Raw genomic sequence first — 24,669 nt, 5'->3', positions numbered from 1 at the left:
GCTATACGAAGACGTGTACCTGCACAGACAATTTTCTGTCATAGGATGTAGTATCCATTACGAACTTCAAATACAAAATTTGAGACAATTCCGGTGAATAAAGTCGCAAATATCATCAAAATACCGAATATAGGGAGGTACCGTTATATGGGGCTATACGAAGACGTGGACCTGCACAGACAACTTTCTGTTTTAGGCAGTAGCATCCATTACGAACTTCAAATACCAAATTTGAAACAATTCCGGTGAATAATGTCGCCAAAATCACCAAAATACCGAAAATAGGGAGATACTATTATATGAGGGCTATACCAAAACATGGACCTACATGGCCCATTTTCAATACCAAAAGCCCTGCAGGCATAATATACATTTGAGTACCATTTTATTAACCTACTTCATTTCGTTCGGAAGCTAGAGTGATTTCCACAGAGAGACAGACGGACGGACATCGCTAAATCGAATTAGAATTTTATGCTGATCAAGAATATGTATACCTTTTGGGCCTAAAATGTATATTTCGAGGTGTAACAAACGGAATGACAAACTTAATATACCCTCCATACTATGGTGGAGGGTATAAAAATATAAATTTTATAGCGGTGTTAGGCGATAGATTTTGACCATTGTCAATGATGTTTTGACCTTTGTTTTGGATGCATACATTTGCTGCGAATTCAAGTTTATAAAAAAAGAGTAGAAAAAATATCACCAGAAAACAATCATATGTTTAATTTTTTTTTCAAAATTATTTATTTGACAACATCTTATTGCCAAAATTTATATTTATAAATCCATTGTATACACAGAAATCAAAGATGGGAACCTGTTCTGTATCCAGTGAAATTTGACAAAGTAAATTACAGAAAATGCAGAAATGGATAATGTTATTTGTAATGACTTTACCTCCTTAATTTTATCATGATGGTACTCTTGGAATGATAAAATATGTGCAGAGCCTTGTCCTTCCGCACCTGCTGCATTTGACAAAAAATTGAAAACAAATGGTTTGTGCCAGAACTACAGGAATTTAAAAGTTTTTACTACGATTGCCGATTTTCCCTTTATGATATCGAAAAAAATTGCATGATGATGCAATGATTTGGCTTTCTTTGAATTGGAAATAACAATTATGTTTTTGACATGAAACTTGTTATCTAAATGAGCTTTTCAATGACGCGTTTTATGAAAACATTACGAAATACTAATCTTATTTAATGCAAATTGTCCTTTGTAAACGTCCGTTTACAAACAATTGTCACCAAAAGCAACTAAACAGACCCAACTGTAGTTGACAGATTTCACTTGCTCAAATTGTAAACAACAGCTGATTTAAAAAACAAATAATTTCACCATGTTTTGAATCGTTTGGTCCAGTCTCCTATCCCACATCTGTGTCCAATCTTCCTCTTGTTTGACTCCGTAAACATGGACATTTCCGAAACAATCAAATTCCGTGACATCTGTTCTCTGTTAAATCGTGTGCGGAAAACCGATAATAAGGATAAGAAATGTCGTATTATTAAACAGTACTATGCATCGTTTTGTAAACATCGCGAGAGATTTCGAGAGGAGCAAAAGTTGAAGCCTGATATGCCAGAGGTAAGTGATTTGGATTTTTAAACTAAGAAAGTTTTATACTCTCAATGTTTTCCTTTTTTTATAAGGATGGACGCAGCAGTTTCTATTGTATACTTCGTTGTCTTATACCGAAAGCAGATACGGCTCGCCAGTCGTATGGTCTACAAATGCCAACACTGGGAAGGGTTTACATCAAAGCTTTACAACTGAGTGCACAGTGTAAGTTATTGGAGTGGAGAAGCAGTTTTTGGTTCTAGATTAGGTATTGGATGTAACAATGAAAAATACCGAAAAGGATTTGCTAGGAGATGAGAATTGATTGTTTATTTCTACAATTTGCAGCTGTAGTGGTAATCTATGCACGATATATGATTGGTACACCACATTGCAAGTAAACAATTTGAAATGTTGAAGTTATATAGTGGTTCTTCAAAAGAAACGACAAAGAAATTTGTTTTTAACTCGACCGAAGGAAATAATATCATCGGATCATAAAGGAAGATTATTGAGGAAGTCTCTGTCTCTGTCCACTACAATTCCTGTCCTTTACTATGGGCTGTGAACACAAGCCCAATTATTTAGCAAGAATTTCTGAAAAATTAACGGGGTGTGTATATTGCAAACCAGATAGACTGATCCCACTTCGCTTTCAACGTGGAATCACCAACAGAATCGTGGAAAGCGATGGTCGTATTTTCTTCCTACACTTAATCATTTAATGTGACCAAGGAATATTCTATAATTATTACAAAGGCAATAGATCTGGCTTTTCCATCAAAGGGTTAGATAATGTTCCAGGAAACAATTATTTAGTCGGCAAATACTGCATTTCTCTTATGAGATAATTTAACCCATCTGCGTTTGAATTGACACTGAAAGGCGATAGGTGTAAATATTTTAAGTGAAACCTACTTTACATCCAGTGAAGTAAACTCATATCCATTAGAAAGCTCATTTTTAATGACATCTTCAAGAAGATAGAAGTGGAACTATCAAATTTCCAGTTGGGGATTCAGGAAACGTAGAAAATAAAGATATTTATTTTCGCCACATTGTAGCTTAGAATGGTGTCTGACATTGCGTCAGTGATCATAATCTGCTCTTACGAGCCTGGGAGAAGGCTGTAGTTTTTAGCTACGCCGATGAAAGGATAGATTCATTGCCTGTTAAAAAATCCTTGATTGAGTAAATATGGAAATATTTTTATATTCCTGGATTCTCTTGAAATTGTATTTTGACACTTGAGCATACTGATGTCGTGGAGGTGAATCTATATAAAAAGGTACTAACAGAGTACGAGAAGTACTAAAATTTGAAGGTGGTCTTGGTGATGTGTACGTGAGTGCGGATGTACGGATAGTGTAAGAACTCTACTAAATGGTTCTAAATTTTACACAATTCCGTTTTCGTTGAACGGAAAAAGCTGTTAATTTGAAATGATGGTATTGGAGTTCCTGTTTGTGGAAGGTCTGTGATAAAGAGGTGGTTTTGGAAGTGCACGAAAAGTCCTATCTTACTATAATTGGTACGATTTGGTACTGGGTGAACAGATAGCTCTTGAAATCTGAAATTTTGGTATTAGACCTGCACATTGTACAAAAAAAAAAAAAAAAAAAAAAAAAACTGAATGGTACTATATTTGGTATTGGGTTAATGGCTAGAAATAAAATTCTGAAATTTGATGTTTAGATTACTAATGGCGTTGGTTTTTTACGAAAAGTACCAAATGGTACTAAATTTGGAATTGAATGAAGGGATTGGGCTGGAATCCTCAAATTTGTTAATAAGGTGTCTGTTGGTATCAGGAATTGATATATAAATTTGGTTTTGGCAATCTGTACTAAAAATTATTAACTAGTACTAAATTTGGTATTGGGTGAATAAATAGAGCTGAATACTGAATTTTTATATAGCGATAACTGTTGGTGTCTTTGGTTAATATATGGAGGTAGTTTTGGAAAAGTGTGGAATAGAGCTGGAATCCTGAAACTTGATATTTATGGTAACGAAAATTACTGCTTCGGATTTGGTGATAGACAGATAATATTAGGTTTAAAGATGCGAACAGCTACAGCTTTAGAAAGAATATGCATGGTTGCCAGTTCAGTGAGTAAGCGATGAAGTTTGATTTCTTAATTGATCTTTATAGTTAAATAAACTTCAATCTTTTGTATGAGAACTCTGCCTTGCAGCTAATATATATCAATTTGACAAGATATCAATAATTGTAAGCCCTCAGTTTTATAGCAGCATAAATTGCTTATTTTTATTTGAATTAAATTGAAATTTTGCTTAATTCTTTAATTTTTATTTGCCGTCATATATATATTCATAATTTTACTTTTAGCAAAGGAAGCTGAACTATTGGAAGCACGAAATTTTTGCAGTATTCGTGGTGACTATGCGGAGAGAGTTTATCGGATTCTTAAACCCAGATGTTCAAATAGTCCGAGTGATTTAACCCTGAAAGAAGTTCATGATATGTTGGACAGTGTGGCAAGTGAAAATTTACTGAGTAAGTTCATGATCCTTTCTTAATTTGGCCTGTTGTTCTAAAACGATTCGAAAAGAGATATTATCGCAGCGAAAACATTTTTGCTTCACAAAATACCAAAAACTTTAATCGACTTAATTCCGTAAATTTTCATTCAAATCGTTTTAAAGTACGAGACCATTTTATATTTCCATAATTTTTTTACCATCTGACCTTTTAATTTCTCACAGACACGGAAAATGTTTTAACCAAACTTTCACAAATTGCCTCAGCCGAAGAACAAATGTGGTTTGTTCGTCTGCTACTCAAAACGATGCACTTGGCAATAGGTGAACAACGTATTTTTGATCTTCTACATGATCAGGCCAAAGCAATGTATCAAGCCTGTGCTAATTTATCAAAACTTTGTTGTCATTTGGCTGATAATAAATTCGCGCTGATTAACAGCAGTTCACAACAGCTAGGAAATGGTCCGGCTCCATTGGTGGCAGACATTACACCCTTTGAACATGTACGTCCACAGCTGTGTGAAGTTTTTCCCGGAAATATGGAACAAATTATGGCCTCAGATGTCCTTTATATGGAAACGAAAATGGATGGTGAACGTTTTCAATTGCACTACAAAGATGGCTGTTTTAAATATATTTCACGTAATGGCATCGATTATACAAATAGCTTTGGCTCCAGCTATGACGAGGAGAATAAATTGACAATGAAATTGGTACATTTGTTACCCATCGATATGCAATCGATTATTTTGGATGGAGAAATGATGGTTTGGGATAGTTTGAATAACAAATATCGGGAAAAGGGTGAAAATACAGATGTAAAACATTTGAAAGAGGAACGTAGCTGGCAGCCCTGTTTTGTGGTCTATGATTTGCTGTATTGGAATGGCCAGAACTTGTTGGGTATTCCATATATACAAAGAATGTATAAGTTGCGTAGCTTGTTAAGGGAACAGGAGGGAGTTTTGCAATTGATGAAAAGTGAAAAAGTCTTGAGTGTTGAAGATTTTCGCATGAAATTTCAACAAGCCCTGGATCAGCATGCCGAAGGTGTTGTTTTGAAGAAACAAAATGCCATCTATCGGCCGGGATGTCGCAACGGCAGTGGATGGTACAAGGTGAAGGCAGATGTAAGTAGAATTTTTTGTTATATTTATATAATCAGTTTCAAAAGGGCCTAATTTATAAAGAATCCGCATAGTCTTTTAAGCTTTAAGCTTTTATTGTAACAAGAGAACTCATTTTGTAGGTATTAGATTAGAGAACAATGAAAACGAAGGAAAGACTACTAGACCTGGAAAATCATGAACATTTATTTAAAAATATAATAAGTATATTCAGCATGCTTATGCCGAAGACCAGTCAGTGGAGTCAGCCTTACAAAATGTTGTCGCATACGTTGAGAAAAAAATAGAAAAAACTCCCTCTTCATATTCGCAGCTTTTCTCGATGTAGATGAGGCTTTCAGCAATGTGAAGCTGTATTCGATTCTCAATGCTCTCTATGCCTCTGGATTGATAGAATGCTAAAATTGCTAAAATTCAAGCTTCGCGGGGAGTTCAATTAGGAAAACTGTCAGCAGAGCTACACCGCAGGGAGAAATTCTCTCACTTCTGCTTTGGCTTCTGGTGATTCATGCAGGAAAGTCATAGGGAAGGAAGACTATTCACGGTTTGGTCATGGACGAATCCTGAACATACCAATAAATCGTTATATGCTTTGTATCGACTTCAATTACTTTGCGTAACTATACCTCATAGGGAAGTCTGGGCCTAATCTGGACGGTCTGGTCATTTACACAGATGGTTCCAAGAAGAACTGTAGCGTTTTTTCAGTCTGATTCATTCTTGCAATCCACAAGTCAGCCTCTTCGAAAAAGATGGCACTTGAACACCCGTTGCAAGATATCTAAGGCCATGTGGCCGGTAATCTCGAGAAGAAGAATAAGCTGCCATTTATCACCTAGCAGGTCTGATGTAAGAATCGCGTTAGTTACTGACTGACCACTGCAAAATCAGATATCTGACCTCAAGATGACACTTGAACACCCGTTGCAAGGTATCTAAGGCCATGTGACCGGTAATCTCGAGAAGAAGAATAAGCTGCCATTTATCACCTAGCAGGTCTGATGTAAGAATCGCGTTAGGTACTGACTGACCACTGCAATATCAGATATCTGACCTCAAGACAGTGGTCCTGATTACTGTAGACTATGTGAATATTAAGAAGAGTTGGGGACGATTGAACTCCTACTATACAGGCATCCTATCTCTTCAAAGAAGCTAGAAGGCTATCTGGCCGGTAATATTGTGAAGAAGAACAAGCTCCCTTCTAACACCTAGAAGGTCTGATCTAAGAATCGCTTTAAGCATACTTGCTGGCCACTTTAGTATTAGAAATCTGGCCTCAAGATGGGATAACAGTGGTTCTGACTTCTGTAGACTATGTGAAAACTAAGAAGATGTAGGGAACTCCTACACCTACTATGCAGATGCCCCATGTTATCCAAAAAAGTACATAGGCAATTTGGTAGGTGGGATATTCTGATTATCGTTTTTATTTATTAATTAATTAATTTATTTATTTATTTTTATTATTTTCTTTATTTATTTATTTTACATTTCAACAATTATTTATTGATTTTTTCTTCACTTCTTTTCTTACAGCACATTGACGGCTTAACAACCGAATTCGATTTACTAGTCATTGGCGGCTTTTACAATCGTGCCAGAACTTTTGTAGAATCATTTTTGGTTGGTGTCTTGAAATACATTTCACACCAACAATTTGAAGTCTACTCCGTGGGCAAGGTTAGCAATTGTACCCAACAGCGCGTTCTACTCAACAACACATTGAACAGTCATTGGCATTTGTTGTCACAAGAACAACCACCGCTGTGGTATCATTATCGCCACACAAATGCCGAGGGACGTCCTGATGTTTGGATTGAACCCAGGAATTCAGTGATCCTACAAATAAAGGCTGCCGATTTGAATCCATCCGGAGCTTTTGCACTTAGTATGTCTTTGCATTTTCCACGTATACAAATGTGGCGCAATGATAAGGCATGGCATGAATGTCTTTCGCTAGAGGAGTATAAGCAGTTGAAGCAAAACTCCAAAGGAAGTGGAATAAAGAAGATTGTCAAGAGAAACGTTAGCTTGGATGATTTTATTGGCAGCCAAAGCAAGAGGAGAAAACTAACGCCGGCAGAAAAACGGAATTTGGGTTTGTTATCCTATGAAAAGCAATTTGATCCTAATAATGTAAGTAGACAAATAACGGAGGACGAACAAAGAATAATTTAGATGTTTTTTTTGCTTTATTTCAGGTGGAAAAGACTTCCCAACTCTTTGAGGGCTTTAGTGTTTGCATATTAAGTGCTGCGCTAAACAGACGTTATACCGCACAATATCTGAAAACGTTGGTGGTCCAGAATGGTGGCACAATTGTGGAAAACCCTCTGCCCAATAATCCCAGTTGTATTTTAATTGCCGGTGATATTTCGGTACGTGTTCAAGCCCTATGTAAATCCAAAAAATATGATATTGTCAGTTTGGATTGGTTACTGCGAACGTGTGAAAAACAACGCATAGATATAACACCTTTGGATTTTATTTGCATTACACCAGAGGTTAAGGAAAAATTCGCCGAGGTATTTGATGAATATGGTGACCATTATACCACCTTTGTGCGTTCCAAACAACTCAAGCGTATATGTGATGCCATGATTATTGACAATGTACCTGAACTAGATGACGAAGCTTTAAATGAGCTGGAAAATCTTATTTATCCCATTAAGAACATTAATTTCTTTCGCAATAAGAACGGTTATTTCTATAGCATTGAACACGATTCTATACATGCTAAACTTAATTTTCAATGGCATGCCGGAAATGTTATATGTGATCGTAATATTGAAGAAACGGAATTTAATCGCGACGAAGTTTTATCAAAAATATCGTATATTTTTATAAATCTCCAGCAATTTCATAAAACTGAATTTTTAGAATGGTTGCATGAGCGTTTTACCACCGAGCATTTAGCTCACATACAAATTGTTAGCATTCGATGGATTTTAGATTCACATAAAGCCAGGATGCTACAAGATATTAAGGAATATACATGGCATGATTTTGATTGAAAAAGGAATATACATGACATGATTTTGATTGAAATCGTTTTGAGATTAGTTACTAATTTGACAATTCATGTTATTATCATGACAATTATACAAGGAAATTGTTAAGGCTTTTTGACGATTTTTTTAAGATTTTTATTTTGCAATTTTATTCATGATTATACATATTAATATTATTATACATAATATAGATTATAGATTTAATAGTTAAGAACTTTTATTGACTTAAAAAAATAATACATAATGAATGCGCCACACATAAAAATTATGGTGTTTGTTGTCGCAGCTTAATTCTTAAGTAGTACTATGTCCTCGAGTAACAGATAAGTTATGCGTACTTGTGAGACAGTTATTACAAAAAATATAGCGAGCGTTTGAAACGAACAGGTGGGAAATTGTAATGAGTAGAAGGATGCAAAATCGAAATAAGTGAACGGAGATATTTTCCGAGGAATTCTAGGTCACATATTCGCTTAGTGGCAAATATCGCTATCTAATCGTCTTCGTGTTTTGCTTGCACTTACAAACATACAGTACAGTACGGATGAAGCAGAAAATTTAAAATTTTAAATTTTGTGAAGGCCGCGAAAAGTATTAAGAAGTATTATTTGAGAAGTGTATTTTGTTGACCAATGTTGAAATTATTCAATATAGGTTTATTGGGCTTTTATGGTCAAGATAATTAAATTAAAATAAACGAATTTATTTCATGTTCTGCTCAACGTTTCGTTGGATTGTTTCCAACTTTTTCAAGAGCGTTTTTTGTGGAATTGTGGTGATAAATGAAAAACATATTTCATTATTAGAATTTTGTTTGGTGGCATATTCCACTTTAAATTTAACTTAGTAGTAGTACTGTATTTGGTATTGGGTGAGCAGATAGTGCTGGAAATCTTAAATGTGGTATTAAGGTCGCTGTTCATATGTGGTTTCGAAAATGTGTGTTATAATTGTACGGAAAGTTGTGAATTGAACTATATTTGGTATTGGGTGAAGGAAGAGAGGTGAAACACTGAAATTTTATATAGATGTCACAGCTGGTGTCTGTGGTTAAGATGCGGAGGTGATTTTGGAAATGTGTACTATATTTGTACGAAACATACTAAACGGTACCAAATTGATATTGGGTGAAGGGACAGATCTGAAACCGTAAAATATTATATTGCGTTAATAGTTGGTGGGAATATGGATTGAGATATGGAGTACTTAAATAACACGAAAAGAGCTAAAAGTTACTAATTTGGTATTGAATGTATAGAGCTGGAATTGCGAAATTTGATATTGAGGTCACTGTCGGTATCTGGTGTTGGGATCGGGTGTTGGTTTTGAAAATGAGTACTATAATTGTTCGAAAAGTGCTAAAGTGTAATAATTTTGGGTCACTGTTGGTGTTTTGGTTGGTGAGATTTAGATTGTTCTGAATATACGTACTAAATTTGGTATTTGGTCGCTGATGTATTCTAGGGTGTACATATAGAGATATTAAAATAGTTTTGGACAAAAAATGGATATTGGTCCATTGGGTATTTTTTTTTACCATTATCCTCATCGATAAATGTCAAAAAGAAAGATTTTGAAGACATTATAGTTTAAAAGGCATTATCAATTTCGGAAAAGGAAACACTTAAATAATATTTAAAACCATGAAAGTCTCTAAATTGTGAATTTCGAGTACTAAGCAATTAGGAAAGATCAAAAGTCGGGCGGGACCGATTATATGATATCCTACACCACTATGCATATTTAGTAGAGCTCACGTTAACAAAAAATGAGCTCGGGGTAAAGCCATTGAAGTTCCAAAAAGTGCAAGAAGTTACACCGCAACAAAAAGAAAAAGACTCAAAAAAACTTAAGAGTTACTTCGCTTGGCCGAAAATGGTGAACTACCGAATTTGGTTTTCTCCGATGAGAAAACATTCGTTGTCCAGCAGTTTGTTAAGAAACAAAATGATCGTTTTTACATGCCAAAGAGATCAGCTGAAAATGTGCACCTTCGGTTGGTCACCAGAACTCAAGCGCCAGTCATGGTGATGGTGTGGGCCGCCATAACAGGCGATGGTCGCTCCCCGCCCGTATTAATCGACCGTGGCATCAGAATAAATGACGAATGTTATCGCGAAAATATTCTGGAGGGTGTTTCAAAGCCTTGGGCACGCAAACATTTTGGCCGCAGACCTTGGACATTCCAACAGGATTCCACACCATAGCACTCAACACGCGCAACCCTAGAATGGTTACAAAATGAGGTTCCTTGCTTCATTTCCAGCGCACAATAGCCACTAAAATCTCCGGATAACAATCCGTTGCACTATTGTGTCTGGAGTATTTTTTGGAAAGCAAGGTTTGTACCGAAAAATACCAAAGTGTCGATCACCTCAAGCAAGCGCTTCACCGGGAATGGGCCAAAATACCGCAGAGCAACATTCGGGCTGCGTGTGACGGTTTCATTGACCGTTTGAAGGTCATAATTCGTGTCAAAGGCGACGAATTCGAACAAATCTAAACACATTCGAAAATTTAATTTCCGACATTTTTTGCTTTCATTCAATAAAAATTAAAAAATTTAAAAATTATGACGTTTGACTTTGTTGCATTTTTTTATCTCATCCTGTATTTCTCAATCTCAGAGTATGTTCATTTAGTCCTGGCTAAAAAACACATATGCGCTTATGCTTTCATATTTTAGCTGTATGATTATATATTTACAAATCTATTTACATGAGAACTATTAACTTTTAATATATATATACAAGAAGAATTATAACACAAATTCGGCTAATAGCTCATTAGGCTATCCACTTCGTTGTTGTGAATTTTAATTTTTTCAGCAAATGCTAATGTTTCATTATTTACCGATTGTTCGGCATTCAATTGAACATTGGCCAAAGATTCTTGGGTCTGTTGATTCAAATTGAGAATTTCATTCTTTGCCTCCACGGCCAAGGCATTAATGTCATCACCAATATCGGCCACAACGGCCTGTAAATAGGGTTTCTTTTTCAAATATCCGTCGAGAGATTTTTTGAAATTTTCAAACACCACTTCAGATGATTTGTTCCAATTTAATAAGGCCGCATTTGTCTCATTCCTTGTTTGATTGAGTTGATTTTGAATATTCGTTTGTGTTTCGGTAAAATCGGAAGATAGGAGAGCATTCTTTTCATTCGTCGAATAGTGTTTGGCCTGTACATCATTGTGACACTGTGTGGTCTTGTAGTGTTCCTCACAAATGTAGCCGTAATACGAGTCTGTACATGATTCATCATACCATTGGAATTTCGCCGAGCTTTTCATTTCGGCACAGTGTTCCTGGGACTTGTAATTGTTCGGTTCACTTATATACCAATTGCTAAAGGTGATCTCTTGTCCCGTTGCAATGGAGTACCATGGACGATTTTTATCCTTTTTCGTATTATATTCGTCGTGGTGGCCAATCCATAAGTCCTTTGCTGATCCTTTAATAAAAAGGGAGGACAATTAAATTTGTTTTCTTTGAAATTTAAATTTTATCAACTTACCAAATTTGGATTTGATCAAATCAATGATGGCATTGTTCTTCACCTCATTATCGATGACCACCAATTGGAGGCCGCGTCGAGAACACTGATCCACGGCCTGCAGCCAGTTGTACTAAAATAAAATTTGAGTCCTTTTGTTAGATCTTTTACTCCACAAAAAGCTGCTGTAATAATCCTTACCCCAACGGATGTCTCAATTAAATACTGACGTCCATCACTGGCCGTATCCCAATCGGCCGCCGCAGCCAATTGGCAGAGTCCAAATAAGAAAGTTAGAAAAATAACAACCGTAAATTTCCCAGCCATCTGGCTTAGTTAAGGCTTTCCTCTAAACTATTTACGCACAACGGCAAATCGTTATATTTATATTCATATTTTTTTTTTCAAAATCTAAATATAACATTCAATGAATAATATCTTCATATTTTTCAATCATATCATATCATAATGAGATATCGTCATTATTATTTTATTTTTTTTTGGTGGTAAATAGATAATACCACAAATATTTGTATTTGGTTTATAATTGAAAGGAAAATAACAATTCGGTGTCTTTGTGGCCGGCATATCTTTAATAATTTATTTGTAGTTAAATTGTAATTAATGACTATCGTCACTAGAAGGGGGTGAATCTGCCGATTATGGCATGACTTTTGAGCAGGTGATTCATGGAAGAATATTCTACTAAAATGATTTATTGAAAGAAAAATTTCGAAGTCATTGAATTCGTCATAAAAAATATGATTGTCTAGCTCAAGGGAAAGTTCATAAACAAAAAATTTATATGATAGGAAAGAAAATGCAAAAACGTCCCTTAAAATATACCTAAAATCTGTAGATAGGTCCAATTCTGAATAAAAAGATATTGACCGGTAGTGTTTGAAAATTTTGAAATCACCCTACAACACTATCTGTTGGGGGTATTATAAGTTTGATTGGGCCAAAAATTATATAACACCTCGAAATATTGGTTTTCCACATAGGAAAGTATATATGGATCTTCCTATCTCGCCGAGCTGAGTCGATCTAGCTATGTATGTCCGTCCGTCCGTCTTTTCGTCTGTCCATGTTAATTTGTAATCACTCTACAGGTCGCAATTATGGCTCGATCTTCACGAAATTTAGAATGGAGGTGGGGCTAGAGCCAGAATAGAAGCCTATTGCTTTTGGAGATGATCACATAATATTTGAAATGGACCAAAACTGAAAAATGTCCTGATTTTGCAGTTGCTCTACAGGTCGCAATTAAAGACCAATTGAAAGGGAGGTTGGCATGGGGATAAAGCTTAGAAATGGGCAGAAGCCTTCCAATTTTGATGGTCATCGGGTAATATTTAGTGGGTGAAATAGGCAATTACATTTGTGTTAAATAAAAGGCAAAATTTCCATAAAACCGCGAATATTTTAATCTGGACGAAAATGTCAATACTGACCGTTACGTAGATGCCGTTAGTAAATACATCGGATATATATAGCGCAATATATACAATGTGTATATACAAAGCAAATTGATGTTAGCTAGAATGCTTATATCTCAAGAATGGCTGAACCGATTTTGACAAATTTTGTCAATTCAGAATGCCCTCTTGGCATAAAAGAATAAAATCGCTTAAAAAGATACCTATAATGATGTTAATATAGATTTTGTAGTATTTTGTTACATATTTTTATTTTTTCATATTTTTTATCGCATGCGATTTTTTCAATTTGACTTATAATATTGAAGAAAAAATTTTGTAATATTTACAGGTTGGGGTTATTATATGCAGATTGCAATTACCGCCCGATCCCCACGAAAATGTTCACAAGGGTATGGTTAGGCTCAGAAGGGCTAGGCTTATTGTTTTCAAATATGTCCGCAATATATTTAGGGGTTGAAATGGACCAAAAACTAAAAATGTTCCAGCAGTTATAAAGGTCACAAATAAAAACCAAAGGACACGAAATCTCGCATGAAGTTAGAGTTTAGGACAGCGGGTAGAATGGACCACTACTTTGCTTTTGGAGATAATCGCAAAATATTTAGGGGTTCAAATGAACTAAAAAAGAATTCTAGCATTTTGGATGACCATTGGATTATATTTAGCTGTAAAATGGATCACAACAGCAAGACGGAGTGCGTAAATATTGGGCAAATGTCCCTGGTCAGAAAGCTAAGGGTAATATTTCAAACACGAAATCTTCCAAAATGGATTTGGAGATAAAGACAAGACATTGAACATGGACATAGACTTTGCTTACTTTTTCATAATTTAACATTCGGAAAGTTCCAAAGTATAGACATATATAGCTACCAGAAATGGTCCGATCTCAACTATCTTTTTAACAGGTCTTAAGTCGATGGAAATATTGAGATTTGCCAAGTCTGAATGAAATTGGATGTTACTTTAGTGTTCTTCATCACATCTTCACAGCAGACCTTGGGTTAATAAAAATATTGTGATTTAAAGACAATCAGGCTCTAAGTTCCAATTTTATAAGTGTTATAATTATTCTAAATTTTTACCCTATGTGGGGGAGGTAACTGATGGACTGGACCAATATTATCCATTTTCGACATGGCACTGATGAAAATATTAGGATTTGCAAAGTTGGAGCAAATTCGGATAATCCTTTCTCTCCCTGTGCAGTAAATTTTTTTTACATTTCAACTTTTTGTGGATGAGGTACCAGAAAGAGTGGACCGATATTGCCCATCTGCGAACTCGATCTAAGTTTGATAATAATATTACGATGAACCAAGTTTGGACCAAATCGGATACTTCCTTTCGAGATATCGTGTGCACCAGCCAGACTGACAGACAGACGGATGGATGTCGCTTGATCGATTCCAAATATCCTGGAACGGATTTAGTCCAAAGAGACCTAGGGCCTAAAACGGTAATTTGATGAGGCACGTTTTGGCCATATCAAATGATACACGGGGTCAGATAAAAAAATCATAATTTTTATATTTTGAATGAAAGCAAAAAATGTCGGAAAAAGCCTCAAATTTTAGAAAAAGTTTAGATTTGTTCGAATTGGTCACCTTTGGCACGAATTATGGCCTTCAAACGGCCAATGAAACCGTCACACGCTGCCCGAATGTTGCTCTGCGGTATTTTGGTCCATTCCCAGCGAAGCGCTTGCTTGAGGTGATCGACACTTTTGTATTTTTAAGTGCCAATCTTGCTTTCCAAAATTTTCCAGTGGCACAATAGTCCAACGGATTGGTATCCGGAGATTTGGTGGCCCTTGTGCGCTGGAAATGAAGCGAGGAGCCTCATTTTGTAACCATTCTTGAGTGGCGCATGCTGAGTGCGATGGTTCTGAGTCCGGTTGGAATGTCCAAAGTCTGCGGCCAAAATGTTTGCGTGTCCAAGGCTTTAATACACCCTCCACAATATTTTCGCGATAATATTCGGCATTTATTTTGTTGCCACGGTCGAATAATACAAGCGGAGAGCGACTATCGGGTGTTATGGAAGTCCGCACCCTCACCATGGCCGGCGCTTGAGTTCTGGTGGCCAACCGAAGGTGCACATTTTCAGCTGACCTCTTTGGCAAGTAAACACGATCATTTTGTTTGTTTACAAACTGCTGGACAACGAATGTTTTCTCATCGGAGAAAACCAAATTCGGCAGTTCAGCGCTCTCGGCCAAGCAAAGCAACTCTTTAGCTCTTTTGAGTCTATTTTCTTTCTGTTGCGGTGTAAGATCTTGCACTTTTTGGAATTATAATGGATTTACCCCGAGCTCATTTTTCAATATTTCCCGAATGGAATATTGCGACGATATGTTCAGCTCACAAGCAATTTTTCGGCCATTTAACGCGAGTTTCGATAAAGTGGCTTCTTTACTTTTCGAACCATTTTTGCTGATTTTGCTGTTTTCTTCTGTCCACTTCATTGACGTCGGGCTTCGCTACCAGTAGCGCGGTAACGAGCGATGGTACGAGACACAAACGATTTATTCACATTTAAGTGCTGGAGTTCTCTAGCGATAGCCACTTGTGGTTTTACAGCCAAATATAAAGAAATCACATTATCCCGCTTGAATTCGATCACGAATAACTTTTTTTCTGGAAAATTCTCACCAAAATGCTTTTGTACGCTTGCAAACAATATAATGAGCTTTCACTGGAATAATTTTTACAGCTGTCTGACGAGTGGCTTAGAAATGACAGTAGTCTGAAATTGGTTGCAGTTTTTTCATCTCACCCTATATAGTACCATTCAATACTTTAAGTTCAATTATAGTACACATTTCCAAAACCATCTCCATATTTTCAGGCTGCACATGAAAGGCGACCCTAAAACATAATTTCAGATTTCTAGCTCTAACTGTTCATCTAATACCAAATTGTACCAAATATAGTACTATTTATACTTTTCGTTTACTTGTAGTACATTTAGTACAGTTCGTAGACTTATTTCACTTCTTTTTTATATAATTTTAAATTTTATTATTAAATTAGTTTTTTATTATATCCATGATTTTATTAGCAAATTTGGAATTCTCAGTATTCACAGCTTTCTCACAATTCAATTGGATTTCTTCGATTGATCGCCGTGCTTCCGTTGTTAACGTGGATATGTCTTTTTTGGCCTCAAGGTCCAAATTTTCTTGGACTCTATTTTGTGTTTCATTAAATGCCGACAAAAGTTCATTGTTCCTTTGCTTCATTGTGTTCTGTTTCGTCGTCATATCCTGTTTGCATTTGTCTTTCAAATAATGCTCTTCACAGATATAACCAAAATAATGGTTGTCACAGGTTTCGTCATTCCATTTGAAATCGGCTTTGCGATAGATTTGTGTACAGTGTTCATTTTTCTTCTTTCTTCTCCCTTACGCCAGTATCCGAAATTTATTACACGTCCAGAAGATGCAGCATACCAGGCTCGATTTTTATTCTTGGCTCTATTGAATTCATCGTGATGACCAATCCATAAATCGGGAGATTTTCCTGAGTTGTCCAGTCATTAAATGCAATTGTTATTTTCTTTAGAGATATTTCACTTACTAAATATGGATCTGAGAAGTTTCACCAAAGCTTCATTCTTCGATGGATTGTCAATGACAACAAGTTGTAGACCAAGTCGGGAACATTCATCCATGGCCTGAAGCCAATTATACTGAAGTGAAGATAATAATTTTTATCTGGCCACTCTACGAAACTTCAAAGCTAAACATACGTAATACCTTGGTAGAACCTTCTATATAATACTGACGTTTATCGAGGGCAGTATACCATCTGGCCGCTGATGTCAATCGATTACTTCCGGTAATGGATAAGATTAGCAAGACAATTGGAAATTGGTTGTTGAACGTAGTCTTCATATTTCCAAAAGACACTTCAAACTATTCGCCCATTCATTTAGAAATAGTTTATTTATAGAAGAAGTATGGTGTTGGAGAGATAAGGTAGTATCATTGGCGAAAATTACAACAAAGTAACTTATGTTCGAAGTTGATATGTCAGCAATGAAATCGAGACAAATTTACTTCAGATATGACATTTGAGACAAATTGCCATTAAGGGTCCGATTTGAAGTCGATAATATTATGTGTGTAAAACTTGTACCATTAACTAATAAAGGTATAGACCGAAAAGTTGTCTCATCTGTTGTCTTCGAAAAAGTGCTTCAATATATGTCGTTATGCTATGAGAGAGCATAAGTCTATTCACTCAATTCTCTCAACATGCAAAATATTGAAATTTTTATGATTTAATACTATTTATATATTGAAAACAAAACAGTGACTTTGTTTACATTTACATTACCCAACTATGTCGTGAAGTATAAAAATATAGAACTTGAATAGCAGAGAAATGAATAAATTGTTTTCGAGTGACTTCACTAGCCCTGAGTGACTGAGAAAAATTTCTCTCTTGCGTACAAATACACTTTTAAATTGTAGGAAAATCGAAATTACTATTTTTATACCCACAAGTGGCTATCGTTAGAGCACTCCAGCATTTAAATGTGAATAAATCGTTTGTGTCTTGTACCATCGCTCGTTACCGTGATACTGGTAGCGTAGCCCGACGTCAAGGAAGTCGACGGAAGAAAACAGCAACATCAGCAGAAATGGTTCGAAAAGTAAAGAAGCGACTTGATCGAAATCCACGTCGCAGTGGCCGAAAAATGGCTCTTGAGCTGAACATATCACAATATTCCATTCGGCAAATATTGAAAAATGGCCTCGGGGTAAAGCCATTGAAATTCCAAAAAGTGCAAGCACTTACACCGCAACCGAAAGAAAATTAATTCAAAAGGGCTAAAGTGTTGCTTCGCTTGGCCGAAAGTGGTGAACTGACGAATTTGGTTTTCTCCGATGAGAAAACAGCAGACGTTGTACAGCAGTTTGTAAACAAACGAAATGATCTTGCCGTAGAGGTCAATTGAAAATGTGCACCTTCAGTTGGCCACCAGAACTCAAGCGCCGGCCATGATGATGGTGCGGGCCGCCATAACAGCCGATAGTCGCTCTCCGCTCGTATTAAACGACCGTGGCATCAGAATAAATCCCGAATATTATCGCGAAAATATTCTGGATGGTGAATTAAAGCCTTGGGCACGCCAACATTTTGACCGCAGACGTTGCACATTCCAACAGGACCCAGCACCATCGCATTCAACAAGCGCCACCCAAGAATGTTTACAAAATGAGGTTCCTCGCTTCATTTCCAGCGCACAATGGCCACCAAAATCTCCGGATATCAAACCGTTGGACTAGTGTGTCTGGTGTATTTTGGAAAGCAAGGTTGGCACTAAAAAATACCAAAGTGTCGAACACCTCAAGCAAGCGCTTCGCCGGGAATGGGCCAAAATACCGCAGAGCAACATTCGGGCAGCGTGTGACGATTTCATTGGCCGTTTGAAGGCCATAATTAGTGCCAAAGGTGACCAATTCGAACAAACCTAAACTTATTCTAAAATTTAATGCTATTTCCGGAATTTTTTGCTTTCATTCAATCAAATTAAAAAAATGTAAAAATTATGGCATTTGACTCTGTTGCAGTTTTTTTATCTCACCCTGTATATATTCTTGATCAGCAAAAAACTCTATGTCGATTTAACGATGACCGTCCGTCTGTGGCCTCCGGGCGAAAATTTTACTCAAATTTATGTTTGCTCTTCAGGATTTTTGGTATTGAAATTTTGCTATATATGCCCACGTTTAGGTGTGGCCCCTATATGACTGTACCTTACTATATTCTGTGTTTTGATGACTCTAGCGACATTGTTTACCGGATAGTAATACAAGTCCATAATTCACCGAAATTGTTTCAAAATTTGTATTTGAAATTCGTAATAGGTACTAGAGACTGTGACAGAAAATTGCCTATGCAGGTCCAGGTATTCATAAAGCCTCCATATTACCGTACCTGCCTATATTAGGTATTTTTTATGATTTTAGCGACATTTTTCACCTGAATATGTAAAATATGTAAAAATTTCCCAGTAAGAGTTTCATACTATTAGTAGTTCAAATGTCAAAATTTCTCTCTTCACTCGCTCTCGCCTGAATTCACCTTGGGCAGAACCCTTAAAAATATGTATATATTAATTTTCGGATTTTTATTTATCTCCGAAATATTAGAATCTCCCAGTTTCCGTTATCTCCAATGTTTTACCCACCTTGAACTAAACACCAACTGTTTTGATACACTATCTTCAAAATTAAATTGTCATCAAAAATTTCGCTCTGTGTAAATGTAAGGCGAATTGAAATCACAACAATTTATTTGCCATATCAAGTTGATACCGTCTGCCGCGATAGGGTTACCTTGTTTGTCTAGCTTGAAATGTATCTAATGAACATATCTTATCTTGTCATTTATTAGCAGTGGATGAGAGTAGTGTGTACGACATGTATCTTCAAAGTCAAAGAGATGCCGCTGTCACAATAACATTAATGGGTTCTGGAATCAAATTAAGAGTATCAATTTTCAAAGGGGCACGTGGATAGAACACAGAGCGTGGGAATTTTATCCGCCTACAATACATTCAAACATTTGTGGGAAATTTCGATCTGCGTTCGTAAGCACGTTGTATCTTGTTTATGGTCAACATGGATCCGTATTAAGAACTATGCTGAATAATGAATATACACTAAAAATCTCTGAACGGGAGTATTGTATCCGACATGAACAATCCTCAACTTAATGACTTAAAAAAATTCTTGGTAGTTTTTCGAACCATCAATATTGGTAAAAATCAGTTCAGTTATAGCAATAGATTCCATATATATATATATTATGGTGAAGGGTATAAAAAGAAATGTGTGTGTGCAATTGAATGTACACATACATTTGTTATAATCCCCGACCATAACCATTTTACCGCAGTAATTTACATGAATCCAATTAAGTTAAAAATCATTTCAGGGTATGAGTGGCAAATAACATTCCTTCCGAGTAGTATATTCGAGTCTGTCACTCATTTATTAATCCAAGTTCATCAACACAATGCGTAAAGGGTGTATAGAGGGCAAATAAAGTTATGCAGGCCTTAAAGGTAGGGTTTTCAAAGAAAAATTAAAAATCAGCGTGTTCATCATGACAGAAAAATTTTTACAGAAAAACGTAAACCTATGGGGGTGCCCTAACATTTCCTGATACAGAAGAATTGCAATAATATGAAGAATTAAAATAATCTAAAAAAAGAAATAAATATGGCATTAAGCATTGAGATTGTTAAAATACCTATTTGCAGCCAAACATTATTTGAAGTTTTCTCCAAATTCTCGAGATAATGTTTTCAATGCACCGAGATATAAAAAAATACTCAAATACACCCACTTCGGTTAAGAAATTTACCCAGGACCTTAAAAACGCTTAAAACTATTGGTACCGCTATATGAAGCTCATGCCAAAACATAGACTGATATGATAATTTGTTTTCCTAAGCTAAAATGTTTTTTCTAATAAGAACCTAAAATGTTAAAATATAGCTGATTTTGTTGGCAATTGTGGCTGAAATCTTAATATGGCGGATTTCACGAGGTGCCAATATAGTATAGCAAATAGCAATAGCAGGGCACGAGAAATTATATGGATGATTTGAGAAGGCCCTCATAAAGGCATGTTTCAGAATTGTCTCCCTTCAATTTGTATATCCTTGTGATATTATAGCTACAGCAGTTGTGTTGGTGGCGATATAATATATAATAGTTATCTTTTACTCATCGGCACATACAATACAACAGATATACATGCATATGTACTGATATGTATATATTGTTGTCGCCTCTGTCTGTGAGTTTAAAAGTGTCATTCTGGTGGTCATACCACTCACATTTTAGTAGTATTATGTCCAGTCATATAAATAAATGTGAGAGTATCTCTAAAATACATAATACTATAAATATATTTATGGTAGATGAAAACATATAAAATGCATGTACATTTGTATGTTGTACATAGTCTTTTATCTGTAGTGGCCAGGTTGAAATGAAGAAATTGCCGTTGCATGAATTTTTTGAAGGTAGCGAATTAAAAAAGGTAATAGTTCTATAATTTGGCAGTCAAAAGTCGGAGTCCAAAATAAAAAATACACATCGCCCTTTTCGGTTTATATGTCTTGGTTTTAGGATTAAAAATTGGATCTGACCACACCATAATTTTCTCCCAGATATTTTATGTGTGAAATTGTAAACATGAATATTGATGTTCTTACATAAAATGACGGCTGCTATCCCTCAACCAAAATGTTCGTTCAATGCTCATACATTTGTCTACATTGAAGTGTTGTCAACATTTTGACATCAATCATTGTTAACTAAAACTAATTCAGGGTAAAATGTAAGCATCGCCAAGCATTACAACATAATAACTACTGTCATATCTGCAGGTAAGGTGCACATTTGGCACATGCGACAATACTCGAATCGAAATATATATTGTAGTAAAATTTTGAAAGTTTCACTGGTTAAAATATAAAGTAATGTTTAGCGAAAAAAACGTAATTTCCAGCAACTTTTGAGAATTTCTGACATAATTGCCATATTTTGTCAATAATTCCCAGGAAAGACTTGGAAGCTGTATGAGACGAATAAGCCATTAAAGGGGTAAAAATTATCACCACGTTATATAATATGGCACTTCACCAGTTTACCTTTAACTGGCTAACTTACTTTCATAATTACACAGAGTGTGTATGTCCGGCTACAAACAGACGGCTGTAAGTTTGAGAATGACATAGGTAGAAACAATAATAAAACACGAAGGATTATTGATGTGAAAGTATATATGTCCGGTTATGTGGGGGCTATACCTACGTATGAATCAGTGTGGATCATCTTCAATACCAATATTTGTAAGATAGTCTTAAGACACCTATGTTAGTAAAAATTCTCCGATTTCTAAAATAAACCTTATTATGTGATCAATTTTTTCGATGGGCCAGACTAACAGGTCCATTCACTCAAGAAAAAAATACTTTTCTAGAAATAGAGTAGAAATACAGACATCAAGAAAAATCGAAAAATGGTTACTAACCAAGAGCTGTTTGATAAGAACAAAATTAAATGATGCGCAAAAAATGCCAGAAATTTGACCTATTTGGGAGGGCTAAGTTATCCCTATGTACTCTATACCTTCAACCAATACCAAATTTAGAAATATTTAGCACGCATATCCAACATCAGCTCCTTTTCTAAACTGTGTCAGTGACTTAGTGACTTCAATATCTAATTTCAGGATTTCAGCTCAATTACTTCACCAAATACCAAATTTAGTACTGTTTATACAAATATAGGACGCATGTTCGAACCAAGTGAAACCTTAAACACACATACCATCAATAATCTAAGTATCAAATTTCGGAATTTTATCTCTATTATTTTATCCAATGACAAATTTAGTCTTTTTGTACAAATGTAGGACGCATTTCCAAATGTAGGACGCATTTCCAAGCCACAGTCAAATCTCTAACACAGATACCATTAGTAATTTAAATATCAAAATTCAGAATTTTATCTCTATATCTTCACCAAGGGGTGTACTACTAGTACAATTATAGTACACATTTCTAAATCCACCTCCATATGTCCAAGCGTTCCATGAACAGCGACCCTAATACCAAATTTCACATTTCAAGTACTATTTGTTTAGCCAATACCAAATTGTACCAAATATATTGCTATTTAGTACTTTTTGCGCACTTGTAGTACACATTTCCAAAATAAACTCTTTATAGCAAACCTACCACTAATAGTGACCCCAATACAAAATGTCAAAGTTCGTCCTTTCAACTATCCTGCAATCCATCAGTGACTCTCATTCCATATTCTATCCTTATGCCGTTTGTCCAATACAAAGTAATAAACTTTTATTACATTTTAGTACATATCGTACCCCTTTAGTACGTATTTCCAAAAACCTAGCCGTATCACACGTCTACGCACCAAGACTTACCCTAGTGCAAAATTTCAAGATTCTAGATTCAGCCGCTTCGTCTTGGCGTTGATTTTCGGTCAGTCAGTCAGATATTTCAGTACTACTTTATAAATATAGATATCGGCTTAATTGATCAGAGTCTAACTCGGGGTTCATTCCCTAGATTTGGTGTATAAATATTTCTTATATAAAATAACTATTCCATGCAAAATATACAAAAAATTCACAAAAGTGACCAACTTAAAGGGACTGGGCTCCAGCCATATGAGCTTCCACTTCAACAGTTTCGCCTTGGCTTGGTTAATCAATCACTTTACTCTTTTATTTATATATGTAAATAACTGTCAACTTACTTACCTTTGTTCAAAAGCTTAATTTTCTTGATCAGAGAACATTGAATTTACGACCCTCCTTTTATTGGTACACTTTTACACATCACTATCAAAACAAAACATTTTTCTGCAAATACTTTTTTCCAACAAAGAAATACAATATTCTTAAAATCAACATCAATCTTTCCATTTCTTATTTCCTTTCATAACAATATTAATACATCTTCTTTCTTGCTGACACAACGAAAGGCACCTAACACACACAAAGTTGTTTGCTCGCGTATTTTACACAACGAATCGCGTACCGTTAACTACCACAAAATTAGCTTAAAATAATTAATAAATCAACATTTAACCAATGAAAATTATGTTAATATGAAAACATAAAAACGTAGAACACTATTTTATTTGTTATTTAATTGCAAAAACACTTTTAAACAATTATTTTGTAAAATACAACAGAACCGATTGTCCACGCGTCTTTACGATTTGACATTGACCGAGAAACTGCAAAAGATGAGAAAAAAATGTAGTGAATATCAAAGGGAGTACAAAATTGAGAGGAAATGAGCATAACAATTTCAAAAAAAGGCGGGAAATGCACGCCTTTGTTTAATATTTCCTTATGGCAATTAGTATGCTAAGCTAAATTTAAGTAACAATTCAAGCATGTATGTATGCGCTCTTAAATTCTAAGGAGACCAAATTTCCTCCCAATTGGGTTGAGGCATCATCAATTTTGTTTGAGGTAATTATTACCCATGCATCAGCCTCTCAGAGAAAGATACCAACTTGAATTTCTATTAGATTTTGATGAGCTTTTAGAGCAGAGTTCAGAGCAATCGTAAAAAGAGATTATTTAAGAGAATTAACATTACATTTTTTATTGTATCTTACAATTTATTTCAACGTTTAAAAACACGAATGTTGTTTGGAATTGTTAACAAAGCAAACTATTAAAGGGAATACATACATAAATAATCCATAAAAATTGATTTTGTAGTGGTCATATTCAATTATCATTATCATTAAGTCCAACTGGTTATTTCCCTTAAGGAATTGTCCAGTAATTTCTTTCTGAAAGATAGAATATTGTAAAAAGTAAAATAGAAAGATCCCTGTCAAAACTTGCAAGCAACCAGCTGAATTGCCAAAATGAAACAGTTTGGAAAAAGAAACAATGCAGGAAAAATAATTGTAGTTTACTAA

General features: G+C 35.4%; 2 protein-coding genes across 2 annotated transcripts; one reads left to right on the top strand and one right to left on the bottom strand.

The window, feature by feature from the left end:
* The first annotated feature begins 1,308 nt into the window (after nt 1–1,308).
* Nucleotides 1,309–8,400, top strand: LOC101898839 (DNA ligase 4). The gene is made up of 6 exons (XM_059122176.1): nt 1,309–1,602; nt 1,668–1,800; nt 3,929–4,096; nt 4,306–5,213; nt 6,750–7,349; nt 7,415–8,400. Exons 1-6 carry the CDS (start codon nt 1,429–1,431, stop codon nt 8,225–8,227), a joined length of 2,796 nt encoding a protein of 931 aa, XP_058978159.1. The 5' UTR covers nt 1,309–1,428; the 3' UTR covers nt 8,228–8,400.
* A 2,481-nt stretch (nt 8,401–10,881) lies between these two features.
* LOC101901097 (lectin subunit alpha) lies at nt 10,882–17,227 on the bottom strand. Its single transcript, XM_005186698.4, has 6 exons — nt 16,924–17,227; nt 16,745–16,856; nt 16,522–16,687; nt 11,923–12,052; nt 11,743–11,854; nt 10,882–11,679 (listed from the first exon to the last, which is right to left on the bottom strand). The coding sequence occupies exons 1-6, from the start codon at nt 17,059–17,061 to the stop codon at nt 11,000–11,002; spliced, it is 1,338 nt and encodes a 445-aa protein (XP_005186755.2). The 5' UTR covers nt 17,062–17,227; the 3' UTR covers nt 10,882–10,999.
* Nucleotides 17,228–24,669: the final 7,442 nt, after the last annotated feature.

Source organism: Musca domestica, unplaced genomic scaffold, assembly GCF_030504385.1.
Source record: "Musca domestica strain aabys unplaced genomic scaffold, Musca_domestica.polishedcontigs.V.1.1 2, whole genome shotgun sequence".
Lineage (NCBI taxonomy): Eukaryota > Metazoa > Arthropoda > Insecta > Diptera > Muscidae > Musca > Musca domestica.
This window is presented reverse-complemented; position numbering and strand designations above follow the sequence as displayed.